Here is a 17,837-nt window from a genome sequence, read left to right as displayed (position 1 = left end):
CCCTTAAATTTCACGAATTTTGCAATCGCAAAATTCACGAATATCTAGGGCTCGCGAAACTTGAGGGTTTTACCGTATTAGCTCTAACTACATTGCTCAGAGGTGGCCTCTGTTATCCGAAGTTGTTTAGGTTTAATTTTCCAACCTATAAAACTATTAGAATGTTGTACCTGGTGGATGTCTGCTAAGCTATTTTGGAAACTCCTCTGGCATCTTCGGTTAGAGAACTATGACTTTCATGTCCTCTGACTGCCGCGCCGTGCCGGGGAGGAATGATTCACACATAGTTACCTGGGCCTGAATGCAGCTTCGGTGCAGAAAACCAACATAGGGTTGGCCATGTTGAATATGTGCACTTGGTCGCGATCGTACGCATTCGGAAACCCTGAGTTGTTTTTTTGTTTGTCGGAGAGGTAGTAGACTGCGGTAACAATATGCCTATTTCCGGGACGGCGGCCTACGCGTATACGTCAGCAAATCATGTATGAAGTATAAACTTCCCTTGACTACGTCTTTTACTGGTGTCATATGCACTTTTAAATATCAGGTCTAAGCAACAATTAAGTTAAAAATTACTCTCTGATGAATGTCTTGTGCTTCCAATTTTTACTTCAGTATTTCTTTAAAATGCTTTGGTGTTATGAGTGAAGTCTATGAATTTTGTCGGTGTATCACTTGCGATGTCATGCAATTTTTAATTATTTTTCATGGCTTGGAACATAGTAATTGGTACAACTGTTGCTTTGTTACTCCAATTTGTGTGGGATGGTCTTCTTCATTTAGACCAAACTATGTTTTAGTATTCGTTCAAATATTGTGAAATTGAAGAGAAGGAAACTAGGACAAACTGAGCATTCTGAGCATCTAAAGAGCTTCTTCGTGAGCTCCTAGAAAGAGGGCAGCTGGTGATCTCCAATTAAAGAGACTGCAGGCTGGCTCTCTTCTGCCATCATTACCTTTATTACCAAGGGTAGCAGAGGGAAAGCTGGCAGTGCCACTAGGTTGGAGCCGGTGATGACGACTAATCAGCAGCGTCGGGTTTGTTCATGTAACCTTTAGTAATGAAGGTACTTAAAGCCAAACATAGCCTTCCACATGACACTGTTTTCTGACACGATAATATGTAATGGAGAATCCGTGTATGTTTGGAGAATAGACAAGCAGTGTTCAGCTGTGTAGGTGCAAAAGCTCTTTAAATACGATCGCTGGTTGAGGCAAGCACTGCTTTATGTGAAGACGAGAATATTGACAACCTTAGCAGAAGCCAACCGTGTGTGGCTCATAATCTTTGCAGAGAAAGTGGGTTGCTTATCCTGCATTTGTATATTGGCATTGAGCCCTTCATTAGATGGGGAAGTTCGTCATACCTTTACACAGATGAGCGTATAATTTTATTGGATATGGCACATCTAAGCATACAATTTAGACGCGGGTCGTGATTGCTGATCAACTGCAATTTAACGCAATCTACCAGGGAACATCAGTCGCCGCACAGATTCATGCAGTGTGCTATAACATCAGAAAAACTTTAGCGACTTCTTTTTCCTCGGTAGTCTAACGAGATTATATTGGCATGTCTTCTTCAATGAAGAATTTTGAAAAATCTTGTAGGTCAAGCCTTGGGAGAATTATGTCATCCCTCGCGTGATATAATTGACGCTCTGCTAAATTACCTACGCATCGAGTTTCCTGCGGGAATGGTGTTGCAGCGCAGCACATTCTTGCGTCGGCAAAACGAATTTTCAAAGCGAATGTCTCAAAGGAGTACGGCGTTTCATGAGCCTTCGTTGTGGCATTCTTTTTGTTTTTACTTCGAAATTTTTTATACTCACGGTGAGTGCGTGTGACTACAATCGCTGCATGTTCCTTTGTTGTTGGGAATTTCGCAAGTCGTCTATTGCTCTGCTTGATTTCACATTTGTGGTAGAGTCGCGTCCTGTAGTGGAGGATTGTTTGTTGATGCTGTGCAACTGTGCTATATCTGGCGTCAAAAATTGACGCCATTTTTGTTGCACAGGATGCCTCCTTGCCAAAATCTTCAGAAGACGACTTGGATTAAGAAGAGTCAACTGAAGATGACACATTCTATGGCACCAGCGATGAGGAGCCCTTCTGTGAATGGGAGAAAGTGTGCCATTTAACAATGAACTTGTTTGTAGTGGAGGGTGACAAAGCGGCAGCCCTCGTTTTGATTATTTTGTTTGTTATCAGCAGCGCGGTCATTCAATGACAGGGATTAGGGACGCCTTGTTCCTTGTAGACATGTTGTTTGGAAGGCAGGTTGTGCCTAGCTCCCTGTGTGTGCTTGAGAAATCACTAAACTTCTGTCAGAATTTTGATCAGGTTTATTGTTGTTTAATTTGTACTGCTTAATTGACCCCCACTTTTCAAAGGGACATACAGAAGTGCTGGACTTGTAAGAACTTGTTTGATGTAAAGAAATGTTATGGAACTTTTTTTTTGACAGTCTCAATAGCTTCTCAGCTGAGAAGTGTTCTAGAGAGTTTCTTTTATTATAGTTTCTTGAGAGCAGGGTTTAATCAACCAAATACATTTTCTGAGATATGTGCTGGGCGTATTTAACGTGCAAGGACTTGTTTAAAAATTATTAGTTCCTGGTAATCTTGTAACATTTCTTGTACATTTAACACAGATGGGTGCCCAGTCTATAAAAGTAAAAATGTCTCCATCTGACCACTTCAACTTATTATAAATAGAATCTCGGTCTTTAAGATGTTTAGAAATGTCATTCTTTCTAGTGTGTGATTCGGAAAGAATCACCCTCCGATGGAGCTGTACATGAAAAGTTTTGTGCAACAGTGCAAGCTTCTTTGTGATTAGGGGTTTGTATGGAAGCGCAACGGCACTGAGGTGCTAAGCAAGGCCTTTGCACTATGCTGCAGTGTTGATTCGGTGGCCCGTCCTTTGCTGCGAAGCGCGATGCAGTTTAACTCCTGTTACATTTGCAGTTGATGCCTGCACCCAGAATCTCTCGTTAACAGTGCAATTTGCTATACAGTATCTGCAGAGGTAGTTGATGAGAGACAATCAAAACGTGCAATTCGTGACATGTATGAAGCTGCATCACAGGGTGTTGATTGCAGACGGTTTAAAGGTGCGTCTGCATTGCTCAACTTGCTATATTTTAATGTTAGTGAATCCTCTGCTCCGGACTACATGCATGCGTCCTCCTCGGCGTATCTCGGACATTTTTGAGCTTGCGGTTTGACAGCAACACTGGAGGGGTTTTAGAGCGCAGATTTTAGGCGCCCGTTTCCAGCATGAGTGGCGTTGGCGTCGGCGTCGTTATCGGCGTAACCACGCGGTGCATTTTGGGAAACGTCCAAGAATGCAACGCGCGGGTCTCACTCGTGACCCGCGTGATGCAATAGGGGAAGTTCCTATAATTACTCAGCACATGACGTCATGATTGACGTCACGAGCGCCACAAGTGACGTCACGAGGACCCCGGGTGTTGCATTTTTCTATTCTATTATATTCTATTATTATGGGAAACGACCCACGATGCAACGCGCGGGTCTCACCCGCGACACGCGCTTTGCATTATGGGAAACGTCCAGTCGGGTTGAAGGGGAGGAGGTAGAGGAAGGTGGAGGGAGTGAAGGAGGTTGAGGAGGGAGGAGGAAAAGTATGGATTATGAAGAGGAGCAATGGATGAAGAGGAGCAATGGATGAGGAAGGAGGAGGGAGGAGGGGAGGAAGACACAGGAGGAGGAAATGAGGAGGGCGAAAGGGAAGGGGGAAGAGGGACATACTGTCCCCTCAGTACCCTAATTTACAATTGAAAACGAGCGTGTTGGTTAAAACACCTTCGGGTAGACTGCGGTCGACGGCAACGGAACTTTGTTCCTCCTTGAACTTGACCTCTCTTAAGAGTCCTGCCAAACAGTATTTGTCCGTGTTCCTTACTGCAAAGACTCACAAGTATGCAGTTCCCTTGAGGAGCATAGTTTCAGAAATTGGCTGTTTGCAAAAACCTTTGGGTCGTTATCTCAAAAACATCTTTCAGACTCAAAAACTTCTTTGAATTAATCCCCTGCTTCAAATTCGCTCTATTTTAGTTCCATTCCGCACTCAATTATGTCTTTCGACATTGAAAATATGTATTACAGCCTAGAACCAAAACTCATCTTAGATTATGTGACTAATGCGATCCATGAACACAAACTTTGCGACTTTCAAAATTCCTCCTGTGTTTCGGTTGAGGGCTTCATCGACCTGATAAATATTAACTTCCAGTCCAATTTAGTAGAAAACGAAGGAAATATTTACAGGCAATAGAAGGGAGTTTGTATAGGCTCTTGCCTTGCACCTGTCCTTAGTGAAATATTTCTTCCTTTTGTTGACAGGGCTATCAACGATTAGTTGGACAAGTCCTTCCAGGGTTGCCTAGTGTTTAGGTACGTTGATAATTACTTGGTCATTTATCCAGACGCTGTGTCCGCTGATGGCATCTTTGAAGTTTTCAGACTGTGAGGTGGGACTAACTTTTACCCGGGAAACTCCTTCTACGGGAGGATTACAATTCCTAGGTTTAGAATTACATCCTCATTCCACAGGTGTTTGTTGGGCCTTCCAGCAGAGTTCGGAGACGCCAGTCCTTTCTTTCACCAGTGCTCACTCCAAGTCAGTTAAGTATGCCATAGTAAGGTCACTTTTCAAGTCCTCATTCTCCAAGTCGTGCACGCATTTCTCTGAAAGTAGCCTCAAGTTGCAGCAGCAGAGGTTGGAAAAAGCAGGCTTTCTTGCTGACCGTCCTCGTTCCACCCTTGAGAGGTTCATTCACAAACCAAAACTTCGGCAATCTTTTCCCAAAAAGAAAGGTCGTTTCGCTGTGATTCCCTACACGCACAATTCCGCGCACCGTTTAAGATCTATCGCGTCCAAGCTCAACACCAGTGTTGTTTTTTCCTGTTGTATGTGCCTAAAACAGATTGTAAAAACGTTAATACGAGCGACAGTCCCAAAGGGTGCAATGTAATGCTGTCAAAAAGCTTGTAGAATGCGAAGAAAGAAAGGTTTATTCATTTCCACTAAGCTGTGGCAGTCAGTAAATTCGACAGACCGGGAGATGCGTCAACCATCGACTCAGAGAACACAACTTGGAAGCATCAAAGGCTTCAAATGAGTCGTATTACCCAATTGTTGGTCACAGCCGGTTCTCCTTCTTTCTCTGCCACTAGAATACTGGGCAGGCACAACAACAGATTTGGGAGAGATATCATTGTCTCATTTGCCATGGGGACTGTAATCAACAACATTTCTGCACCTTCATTATCATTGACAAAGACAGAGCTCGAACTCCTAACACGAGATATGACTAGATTACTGACACCTCGTCATGACGCTAGAACTTTTTAAATTTTATATTAATATAACATTTTTTTTCCTTTTGGGATTGTAAACAACAATATTTCTACGCCTTCATTGTCATTGACAATGGCAAAGGTCGAATTCTAAGTAATCACAGATAACTACATTTGTAATACCTCGCCATGACGCCAGCGCTTTTTAAACTTTTAAATTCACAGTAAATTGCCTTTCCTTTAAAAAAAATTATCTCCTAGCTTTCGCTCTTTGAGAACGTTGGAACCTTTGGGAGGGGGGGGGCGGTTTTATCGTTGTGCCATTCTATGTTGTTATTAAATGAAAGATGTCCTGATGCCGTCCTCGTCCTCGCTGTTTTATACTTTCAAGTTTTGTATGAGTACCCTCCCCTTCTCCTCCTCAACAGCTGCGCTCTAATTCGGCGTTACAGGAAGATGTAAACATCTTTCATTTTTCTGTTGTTGTTTTTACAATTCTTCTAATCACGCAAGCAGGCTGTGAAAGGTGTTATACAACAATATAATAAAAGTAATCAGAAGTAACGAAGAAGGCCCCAAACAACTAAACGAAACTAATAAAGTCAAATATATAATTAATTTAAACGAGAAGCGCAACAATTATCTGTTTGACTTCGGCTGAACTGTATTATAACAAAAAAAGTCTGTTCCACGCCTCCAGCTTTTGTGGAATAATGAAAAATTACAACCAATATTACGATATGTACCTAAAAATATGGAAAAAATCTTTGCCGTGGTCTCGTCGAATACCCTTGTGAAAATTCGATGTAATTATCGAGATTCATTATTTAACGAACCCGTATATTCGGTTGCACAAATTTAAGTCTGCAAGATCGATTTCGTTTTGGTCAGTAATAGAATACCAGCTCTGTGGGCTAGATAAGCAACCAATGTCACCTTTTACGTTCAAAATATAAACATAAATCCGGGGTCACGCTGCTTGTACACAAAAAAAAAAAACAGTCTGCAGAGAGATTCGACCGAGAGTCACCGCGAGATCCGTATTTCGAATGCCGAGTGGCATTGAGTTCAGGGAGGAAACTTGCGCTCCCGGCATTCGAACCACGGACATTGCAGTGACTCGTGTTTGCAGACTGTCTTTATATGATGTATGAGCTGTGTGACCCCGGCTTTAGGGATTTCTTGTAGCCTTCTCTAAAATCGTAGGGTGTGGCTTTATACAAAAGATAAAAAATATGGTTTATTATTCTGTTATTGACCTAATAACAGTTTTATAAGCTATATATAGAATGTTCCAAGCCACCAGGCTTGACCTAAAATGGACAGTACAAACCGGTGCCTGCACGAAGCAATCTAAACTTTTCATCAAAGATGTATTTCACAGGTCGGATTTTCTTGTAAATTTACAAAGCGTAGCCCCCTTTCTGTAAAAAAATAGGGCCAAGAAACTTGCCGTGGTCAACAGAGGACGCCGACGCAGACGAGCAAATCGAGTTGCGGGGCGTGTTCGGCGCGCGTATTGATAGATGGAGTCGGGAGCAGCGTCCGAAGGTTGTAGCCAAAGTTACTAGATTACTTCAGTTGTGGTACTCGCGCGGAAGAAGCTCCCCCCCCCCCCCCCTCACTCACTTTAGTCCGCCTCCCGTCGTTCGAAGCGCCATCTAGATTTTCGTTTACGAACTGTGTGCTCCGTAGTGTACGGTGGAACGCCATCTAGACGCTGCGCTTCGAAATGTACGTATCCCCTAGAATACACTGCAGTTACCAAAGCAGCCGCCCGGCGCGTCGAACGACGGGAGGCGAGTCGTGGTGAGAGAGTGGGTACTGCTCGTGCATGCAGCGTATGTGAGCAGTTCCGTAGCTAAGCTAATCTAATAACGTTGGGTGTAGCCGACGAGCGAAAGAGAGCAGACGACACGCAGGTGAAGTCCGTTGGCAGCAAAAACGCCGTCGTTATGCAACCCGTCTTTTTAAACTTTGTTTTGTTTTTATTGTCTGCATTAACTCTTAAACCAAAGGTACTTCAAAAAAAAGAAATACAAAAAAAAAAACTATGTTTATTTTAATAAACCACGCGGGTTGCGAGCAGTCTTGATAAGGAGCTAGCGCCATCTATTAATGCGAGCGCCAAACGCGTCCCTCAGTCGACTTGGTCGTCTGCGTCGCAGCCCGCCGTTGACCCTGGCAAGTTTCTTGGCCCTATATTTTACAGAAAGAGAGCTACGCGTTCTAATTTTACCAAAATAAAAATCTGACCTGTGTAATACACATTTGACGAAAAGTTTGGATTGCTAAATGCAGGCGTCGATTTTTACTGTTTATTTTAGCTCGAGCCTGGTGACATGGGACATCCCATATACAGTTACTGACGGCTCAAAAAACGCCAGGCGTGTGATTTACTACACTAACTATTCTCATTAATTAAACTTGAGGAAGACAACGAGAAGGGACGGACGTTTGTTCGTGCCTTCTCGTTTTCTTCCTCAAGTTTAAGTATCCATACCAACCCGCTCGTTCTGTCCTAACTATTCTCGCTTTGTGATTCCTTCTTTGGCGTTGTTAACAGAAAATCCCGAAATCTAATCGGTTTCTGAGCGATAATAAGACTATTGGGTCCAGCCACGCATTGTGTTGCCTAGGACGTCAGTGTCTATAGTTGGCCACATCGTATCTCGTTTTCTTCTTTCTTACCATAAACTCCCCACAGCAGTGCAAGCCGGGGTGCAATAAAAAGTGGTTGATTGTCTTGATCTGGAATACGCCCTTCCGGCGCACAGTCAGTTTTTTGTCTTAATCGCGTCAGTTAAATTTTGGGTTTATTTCCACGACGCGTACAGCGAAATGTGACTTTGTCGTTTATGTCGCTTCAATGCTGTTACATCCGTTAGTGCCTGCCGGAACCACAGACACCAAAGCGACGAGGGCGCCGGTAAAAATAAAATTCATAATTTTTTTTTTGTATTCTGTTGTGTATGGCGAACACCTGTTCCATTCATTTTGTGAGGTCGCTCCTGACTCAACCAACGGCGCTCTCTATAAAATGATTTGCTCTTAACAGAGTCTTGTCAAACACGTCAGCTATGATCCGGTGCAGCTGTATTTTAAAAAGACAAAAAAAAAGCAATACAAACTCCCTATATAACTTCGGCAGTGTTCAGTCGATCTCGAAGCAGCAGCGAATGTGGATTGCCTCCTCTGCAATGGGCCCGCAATACGCTGTGTTGTTGGCGTGCGTCGTCGCGACCATGGTGGGGCCTGCGGTGACTAGCTTTCCCTGGACGAGAAATATGACCATAAAAAACCCAGAAAACAACCCTACATTCAACGACGCAGAACTTGGGCCCCTGCAAGATGCATGGCAGGTATGTGATTAAGAAATACAGGGCGTTTTTTTTTTTGAGGACTTACAGATATGTTTAAAAAAAAGACATGCAAGCTACACTAATGCGGTCTTTATATGTGAGTTATACGGTCGATGACTCATATCATATAGTTCGATAATTATCATGATAAATCAGTTATTTAACAAAATATGTTGATAAACTTTTTGATGATTGAAAAAAAAAAACATATGATTCAAATCAGAGATCCTCTGAATGCCGTCGAACGACGAAAACCACTAAAGAGTAAATATTAGATATACATAAAGCGGGTACGAAGTTCGGTAGTGCGCTAAAGTTTCAATCATTGGGGTGTTCTGTTGGTGACATGACGCCACCAGAGGTGAGTCCGCGAGAAACTTCCGGTTCAGGACACGCCCCCAACATTGACCGAAAGCTAAAGTCGCTTTTGGACTGAAAGAAGGGCTGATTTGGGACCAGAAGCGGCCTGGTGTGGCTTTGGTCTCCCTTGGGGGCATTCCACCACCCGCGTTCTCAACTTCCGGCTTCACTTGGTATTCGAGAGGTTTGGCAGATCGTTTTTTCGCCCCGATTAGGATACCTGCTCTCCCCTCCTGCGGCCTTGGGCATGCATCGCGTCGCTCTCGGGTGTCGTTATCGGGGCGAAAAAACGATCAGCTAAAAGAAAAGGAGGCGACCTCTATGTCGCCTCCTTTTCTTTCTACCTCCATGGTTACAATAGACCGATCTCACTAATGGCGCAATCACACTGGCGGTTGAGATGCGTTTGCGAAGCGGTTGTGAATACGGTTCAGAGTGACCGCGTTTAGACAGACCGAGACGCGGTTGGTGGTTTCTCGACGTTCACACGTGACATTTTGAGACTTGCGTTGGACAATTGGGTCTTCCAATCGAAAGTCCAGAAAAAATATAAGAAGGGTGCAGGCGAGCTGGTGATTATCAACCATGTTGAATTGACCTGAGGTAAAGAAGAAACGTCAACACGTAGAAGAGACAGAAAATAGGACGACGTCATTGAGCTGAGTTGGAGACGTCGACCTTTCTCTCTTCTGTCTGTTCTACGTTCTGACGTTTCTTCTCTACCCCAGCCTCAGGTTATTTCAACATGGCCAAAGTCCACTTTAATCCAAGATCCAAAGCCGAACCAGAGCTATTTTGGCACTCCAAAGATTTTTCTTCGGGTTGTCGTTGTTCGCACGCATTACGAGATTCGGGCAGCGGAAAAAGGGACATAGACCCACAAACCCCGCCTGCGATTTTCTCGACTTCGTACACAAGCAAAGCCCAGCCAGACGTGGGAGCGCCTTGCTGACTCAGAAGAGAACGGCACGACCCTTCCTTCGAAGTGGCCCTTCCCGCATAAATAGCTGACCTTGTTTTTGAAATAGAGGGCCAGTTTTTCCACCGCATTGTTCGCTCTTATCATTTCCGGAGCTGTGAGCGGCACTGGTGAACTGTGGTGCAGGGGAATGTGTTGGGTGCTAGCCGGTCGTGGCTTCGTTGGTGGCGGACTCTCCTCTCGTCACTGGCACGTCGATCGAGACTACTTGTTTGGCATTAAGCTCGAATAAATGCCGTATGGATTTCTTATACATTGTCATGCAAGTACATTTTATTTTTTGAGTAGTTCCCCTTATTCCTTTTGCTAGAAGTAAACCCTACAGGTCGAGCTAGCGCAGGTACCTTGCCAAATCCGTGGTAATGCGTTGGCTACGCTAATGGGCTCACGACGTTATCGCAAATGGGCTCACGACGCCTTCGTGGTGGTCATGCACTGTGTAGGAATCTTTCAGTAATTCACGCGACTGTCTTAGTGGTTACAAAAGCTGTCATTTTGATCGATTGGGGGTGGGTTATAAATTTCTACGGGCAAAGACTATAGCAAGGCAGAAGGCAACGGGCCTTGACATCTCTATTAAAAAAAAAATAAGAAAAAACTCTTACCCGATTTTAATCACCGGAGCGAAGACCGTTAAGATTACGAGTCAATTCTTTTCGCGGCTGAATCAAGTGACCGACGTGAACATCACGTTTCTTCGTTTCTTTATCTGCTTCACCGCTAGGACTGCAGCGCCTTGGACGCATCTCCAGCGACAGGCGCCATCTTGTTCCGAAAGCAACTGACGTCACGTTAGCGTCGAGTTGAGATTTTTTGCCGCTTCACAGTTCGCGAAAGCGGTCGGGAGAAATCGGTTCCGAAGCGGTCTGGCAAAAACACGCCCCAACCGCTCGATCCCAGCTGCTTTGCGGTTGAGAACGCGCTGATGCGCTTTCCGGTTGCGGATTCGCTTCCAGTTCCATGAGCCGCCATGACTTTAGTTCATAGGAGGCAGATGCCAGTTCACGAGACAGCTAGTGCCACCTCGTGCTCTGCTCGCACAGACTCTTACCGCGGTTGTTGCGGGCGCAGAAAGACTACTACACTGTTAGCAAAAATCGACACCTCTGGACGAGCAAACGGTTGTAACAGGGCGGGCACGTATTGGCTTGGTGTAGTTTTTTATGCGCGATGTATCATGTAAAAATAGCTCCTGGGTGATTTCAGAAAAGATCGACCAAAGGATGGCTAGTCGACATTTTCAAATCAACTGATGTTTTTCTATGTTATTGTCTAGTGTCTGGTATGAACGAATCCAAACTTAGTTTTGACTAGAAAAAATACTTGGGGACAGGAAAAATCGTAATGCATGAGGTGGTGGACAGTTGCATTAACGCGCACTGATGGAGGGGGCCCGTTTGAGAGTGAATAACTAAAGCGCTAACATTAGGAGAACTCTAATACGTTTTAGGCGCAAACTACGGGTACAGCTTGCTTGTAATATAAAGTAATCATATTTATTTAAAATTTATTTATTTTTCTAAAAATTGACAAACATGCCTGCTCGAACGACAAATGGCAAAATTTGGAGGTCTGTATCTCGTGAAATAATTTAATCATTATGATATAATTTGCAGATATTATTCTACTAATATATAGCTAATATTTAAAAAATAACTAAGGTATCTGTGTGATACAATAGTTAGGATATATTTAGTCAAACATGGAAAAAAAATCAAACAAAGAAAAATTCCGATGCGAATAAAAAAAAACACCACCCTCGATTTTTTTTAAATTTAGGTAACCTGTTATACTCTATTTCGGCATTCATTTCCATTAAAACATGTTGCATCATTTTATTGAGAAAGAAGATACAACTCCCCAAAGTAGGGTCCTTTTTCAAAGCCTACACTTAGCAGTGTTTTATACAAGAACTGACTCTGAGTTCCAGTTTCATGAAACCAACACACATCTTTTATATATTTTTATTCAGATGAGGCCAATGATAACTAAAGAAATCGTTCACACACTTAAATTAAGGAGAAACTACTGTGTACAAAGAGGTATCATATTAGGGACTAGTGATCCGAGAAAAATCATGCAGCCATCGGCCACTAGGAACTTTGTTTACTTTATTCTCCTGCGACACTATATGCTATTCCCTCTTCCGCTCTACCTTCGTCTCTCTCTCTCTCTCATATATATCCCTGATATATATCCAGAACAAAAACATGTTCAAGCATTCCCTTTCTGCGTGGTAGTGTTCTGTGGCTAGCAAAAATCATTTCCTCGCTAAGCTCACGATTATGGCAAAATAGTTGCCGGAAACCGCAGACGACACTCGTCGCTAGTTCTGGCAAAACGGCCGATACAATCTTTTTTTCGCATTTCCCCGCTCGCTGTCAAGGACAAGGGGGCTCGCTTCAACCAGAAAAAACATGGCCGCCGACGCCTGTTTACTGAGCAGTCATGCCTGTCGCCATCTCACTCGCTGGCGTCACGGGCGATAATATCAGGCACAAAGGGGCACACCAACCGGCAGCATTATCCCCAAATACTCGAGCCTCGCGTAAATACATAGAGTGTAAACGCTGTCGCCATGTTATCGTAGTAAGACGGACTACCTGTGCTACCATTGCTTCATGCACATCACTAAGGAGATCTCGATGCGAAGCTCAGAGCAGTGCCCTGAGATATTTGTGCCAGCTGAAGAAGCAATTGAAGATCTAAATCGCAGCATACTACCTACAGATGTGTCGCCGCTGAGACAACCAAGCGTCGTGAGAAGTCGGGACAGGCCTGCCTATGTAAAGAGAAAGCAGACAGAACTGGAGCAGGTTGCTGTCAAGAATACACGCTCAAGGCTACGTATTGCGTACGACAGGGACGCACCATCGGGGAAGTCCGAACCAACATGCTCCACATGCACTGAGTGGGTGGACAACTTTCGGCAGGCCTTTGAAACCGCCACCTCTCTCCGGGAACGTTGTCAACTGCTTACACTCCTGCCGTCAACACCGACGAAGAATGAGGTTCAAAAGATGATTCCACAGGCCTCAATGTACCTCATCTGTAAATCCCGAAAACTCAAGGAAAAGCATGGCGTGTGGTATGAGCCGGATCCTTACACGAGGTGCAAGGTGAGCCCTGAGAACCTGTTTGCTGCCCTAGAGTACTTCACGAAAGACGAGCTACAATGTTCGCGCCAAAGTCCCAACCAGAAGGACGTCATCTCTGTCATGCTCAACGGAGAGAAAACGTTCGTGCCAAGCGCTTCATGACACGCTCAATACGAGAGGCCTTCCGTATATACAAAGACAAGCATCACGATTCCGGCGTTGGGCTAACGAAATTTTATTCGTTGCGCCCTAGATGGGTCCAATGTATTCCACACCAGGAAGTGTGCGTTTGTGTGCGCTGCGCCAATTATTATCTTTGTATTGCCGCTCTAGAGAACGTTACAGGCTCAACATTCAACACTGGTGAAATGAACTCGGCATTTCTGTGCAACCCAGTAACAGAACTGTGCCTTCAAGGAGACTGTGATCACTGCCCAAAAGGCCAGTTTCTTACACTCCAGGAACTTGATATTTCGGAGGATGAAGAGATTGTGCTTGCAACATGGGAGTCCGGCGACCTTGTGAAAAAAACTTTGGAACCTGAGACTTTCCTAAAAGTCATCCAAGTGACGGTTGGAAGTTGGTTACTTCACAACCATATCCGGCAAACGCAAGGTAAAGCGATCTACGATGAAAAACAGTGCATGCAACGCGGGAGCATTGTCTTTCATTTTGACTTTGCTGAAAACTGGACCATCGTGCTTCCTGACGAAGTGCAAGCATATCACTGGAAAAAAAAAAAAAAGTTTCGATATTTACATGTGTAGTGACGACAAGAAAACCTACAAACAGCTTTGCCATCATCAGTGAGGACCTGTGTCACGACGCCGCTCACGCTTGCTTGGCTCTAGAAAAAGTGAAGGAGTGGGTTGAAGACAACGTTGCGGTATACTCGTACGTGACGTACGTAAGTGACGGCGCCGCCAGTCATTTCAAGAATCGCTACCAGCTTCACCAATTTGCAAAGGACGATTGCCCACAAGCCCAGTGGTTATTTTCTGCATCTGGACATGGGAAAAATGCATGTGACGGAGTTGGCGGACTCGTGAAGCACCAGGCCACGCTGAACAACCTGAGAGAACGTTCAGTAAGCGCAATTCAGACGGCCAGGACAATGGTGAGCGTTCTATCAAAGAAACTGAAAGGCGTGCATCTTGTATATCTGGACGAAAATGAGGTTGTTCGGTATCGTGAACAAAAAAAAAGAAGAGTGGCTGACGGTGCGCGCCTTCCCTGGCATTCAGTCTTGGCACGCGTGGCGGCTCAGCAAGTCATCTCCAGAAGGGACCTGTGACGTATATGTAGCACGGACAGTCGGATCTGCTTGGAAGCAACTTTATTAAATGGGTACAGCGAGGAAAACCTTAGCGTAAAGTGCCGAATTTGATTTCCCAAGGACTGCTCATTTTGAATGCAGGGACATCTTATTTATCACATTTTTCTTCACGGGGTATTTAACCTACTGTTTTTGTTGGTGGTTACTAATAATTTTTATCTGATCACTATAAAAAAAAATCCCAAAATGTTATCCTCGAGCAGGATAAAATATATCGGCTTGCCACGATTCATTCATACACCGAGAGCATCGAAGCTGCTCCAGTTAGGCACTATGGCATCCGTCACCTGAAATTGTTTGTAATCGTAAATACACAGCCAACCTAAGTATCTTACTATTATATCTTTGTATTTGTGTGTGGAAGTAAAGTTATTTATTTTACTCTAGATGTAAAATATACCGGAAGGTACAACTTCACACTGCATCATCTTTTCTCAAATCATATGTCTCTAATATGATACCACTTTGTACGCTTATGTAAAATGCTGTATATAGTTTCTCCTCCCTTTTACTGTGTGACCGATCGCTCTTTTTATCAATGACCTCATCTGAATAAATGTATATAAAAGATTTGTGCAAGTTTCATGAAACTGGAACTCAGAGTCACTTCTTGTATAGGACACTGCTAAGTGTAGGCTTTGAAAAAGGACCCTACTTTGGGGAGTTGTTTCTTCTTTCACAGTGCAATGATGCAACATGTTTTTAATAGAAATGAATGCCGAAATAGAGTATAACAGGGTACCCAAATTTTAAAAAAATCGAAGGTGGTGTTTTTTTTTTACTCGCATTGGAATTTTTCTTTGTTTGATTTTTTCCCATGTTTGCCTAAATATATTGTAACTATTGTGTCACTCAGATACCTTATTTATTTTTTCAATAATAGCCATATATTAGTAAAATAATGTCTGCAAGTTATGTAATAATGATTAAATTATTTCATGAGATACAGATTTCCAAAATTTGCCATTTGTCGTTCGAGCTGGCATGTTTGGCAATTTTTAGAAAACTAAATAAATTTTTAATAAATATTACTACTTTATACTACAAGCAAGTTGTACCCATAGTTTGTTTGTAAAAAGTTTTAAAATTCTCCTAATTTTATTGTTTTAATTATTCACTTTCAAACTTGCCCCCTCCATCAGTGCGCGTTATTGCAACTGTCCACCTCTCCCTGCCTTACGATTTTTCTTGTCTCCAAATTTTTTTTCTGGTCAAAACTAAGTGTGGATTCGTTTATACCAGACACTAGACAATGTCATATAAAAACATCAGTTGATTTAAAAATGTCGACCAGCCACCCTTTGGTCGATCTTATCTGAAATCACCCTCCTTTGAACGTGTACTTCCTTCCGCGATCCCACATCTCTATAGGCTGCTTCTTGCGATGTCCTCGTAAAATGGCGGCCACTTGACGTGAGGCGGGAGTTAGGAGTGAGGCCCAACGTTTTAAACGTCTTTTCGCCAGCGCGAAAGCTTAGTTTGCACACGGCTATCCTTAGTCTTCCATGCGCGCTAAACCGCCGCAGGCGCCCAGCCACGAGCACCGACACCGTATCCAGTACGGATATTGCGCGACAGTGGAAGAGACTGCATCAAGCCACGTCTTTCTCTGCACACAAATTCCAATCGGCGTAACGGTTCAGGCGACCTTCGGGACCTCATGCCAGGTGTATTTTCACCAAGAACGGATAGTTTTCAGATAAAATGTGTCGTCGCCCGGGGGCTTAAATATTTCACTAATGAAAGCCTCTGGTTTCCGGGAGCGACGACGCATTTCTCCGACACCGACCCGGCCGTCATTCCCGCAGTAACTCTCACCTCTTTCACGCAAGAAGCAGCGTTAGACACGAGAACCCGAGGTTTCGGCGTATCCATGAGCACTTCGTGAGTAGGCAAGCAACGCGGCTTTTCTCGTAGTAATCGGTCTTTGAAAGAGGCAGCAAAAGAACTGTGTGGCTGTGTTAGCAGGGTCATTTTTGTGCGCGGTTACTGTCTTACTAGTCACAGTGGTTACAGTTTTTTTACACAGTAAGTGGCCGTATAAAATACGTTAAAATGAAATTGGACTACTGCTTGCTCCACCTAGTAAGCATACTAAAAACTACAAAAATGAGGGAGATCTGCGATTTCGGCAACAACATGCACGAGCGGATGGCCGCAACAGAGCTCTGTGGCGCCGATCAGTTTAGACTCGGAACCACCGATTTCTATTGTAGGCTGAATCGCGGACCGCGGCCTCGGCAGCAGGGGCCAAGAGTCGCCACCGGCGGCCATTGATTGACACCAGCCAATACATGCGACTCTATGGGAAGAACGAGAAAAAGTGCCGTTTCCCACGTTTCTAAGCTTTTGTCGGCACTGAATCTTTTTGGTTGCTTTTTTGATAAGCCCGTCAAATAGCTTGTGTACAAACAGTAAATCTGGCAGCCTTCGCAGTTTTTGTAAATAAATATTTCGTGGTCCAGAGTGACTCCGCTCTAGTGCAGCTCAATGAGGCGAGAGTTACCGCGGAGTCGGTGGCGGTTTCGTTGAGTTGGGTTTAGCAGTCAACAAGCTCAAAGGCTTCGCTCACTCCTGGAAAGCCGATGTCGAGGTGGAACTTCTTTGTCGTACAACAACTTCTGGGCTCCCCTGAGGACGGTCTCATTGATGGCAAGTTCCTTCGTTTACTCGACTAGAAGAGCAAACTTGCCAACTCAGCCGCAGGTGGTCCGGTATGTTTGATTTGTTTAGTCGGCGTTCGAACATTTGGCAAATACCAATGTGATCTCCTAACACCCGACATAAGGATCGCAACGCACCATAAAATACTTGTCTCCGAGCACAGCGCGCATGCTTCAATATTCATACTTTTGTGCGTTTCTCCCTTAGACTTGCGTGTATGGCCTGGTGTCAAGAAATGGCCGATGGTGGCGATACCGACGGGCTCCCATTCGCGATCCAGCCTACTACGTTAGATATCATTGCTCCACACCAACAAACACGACAGAGCTACTCATCGGCACGAGCTCCGCGCCACGAGAATGAACGACATGTTTTCACTTAAAGGCCTGTTCACACATGCAGCATTGCGCTACAAGCATAGCGCTGACCTCGCGCTAAGCGTGTGCTGAGCGTTTACTAGCTTTGCATACCACCGTCAAAACCGTTGCTCATGGCAGACGATAAGTAGCTGACAACACGTGAGCATCGCTGCATCAGCGCTTTGCTGCATGTTAGAACCGGCCTTAAAGGTGCCCTTAAGAGGTTTCTGAGATCACCTAAATGTGGCGACAACTTACTCTGCCGTCTATGCGCGTCCTAGAAATCCATAAATCGTACCGATGTCGACCATTTTCTTTATTAAAAAAGCAATTAACGATTGAACACAACGAG

The 17,837-nt window shown here is 44.2% G+C and overlaps 1 protein-coding gene across 1 annotated transcript in view; it reads left to right on the top strand.

Annotated features, from left to right (window-relative positions):
• Positions 1-8,506: 8,506 nt before the first annotated feature.
• The window catches only part of LOC121837973, a gene marked incomplete at its 3' end in the record, with an annotated part of 49,891 nt that continues 40,560 nt past the window's right edge, over positions 8,507-17,837 (top strand). Inside the window, exon 1 of the mRNA XM_042293916.1 lies at positions 8,507-8,689. Within this exon, the coding sequence (XP_042149850.1) occupies positions 8,507-8,689 (183 nt within the window). The remainder of the gene's footprint in view (positions 8,690-17,837) is intronic.

The sequence above is a fragment of the Ixodes scapularis genome, unplaced genomic scaffold (assembly GCF_016920785.2).
Source record: "Ixodes scapularis isolate PalLabHiFi unplaced genomic scaffold, ASM1692078v2 PGA_scaffold5__190_contigs__length_132052651, whole genome shotgun sequence".
NCBI lineage: Eukaryota > Metazoa > Arthropoda > Arachnida > Ixodida > Ixodidae > Ixodes > Ixodes scapularis.
The sequence above is the reverse complement of the archived record's forward strand: the minus strand, read 5'-3'. Positions and strand labels throughout refer to the sequence as shown.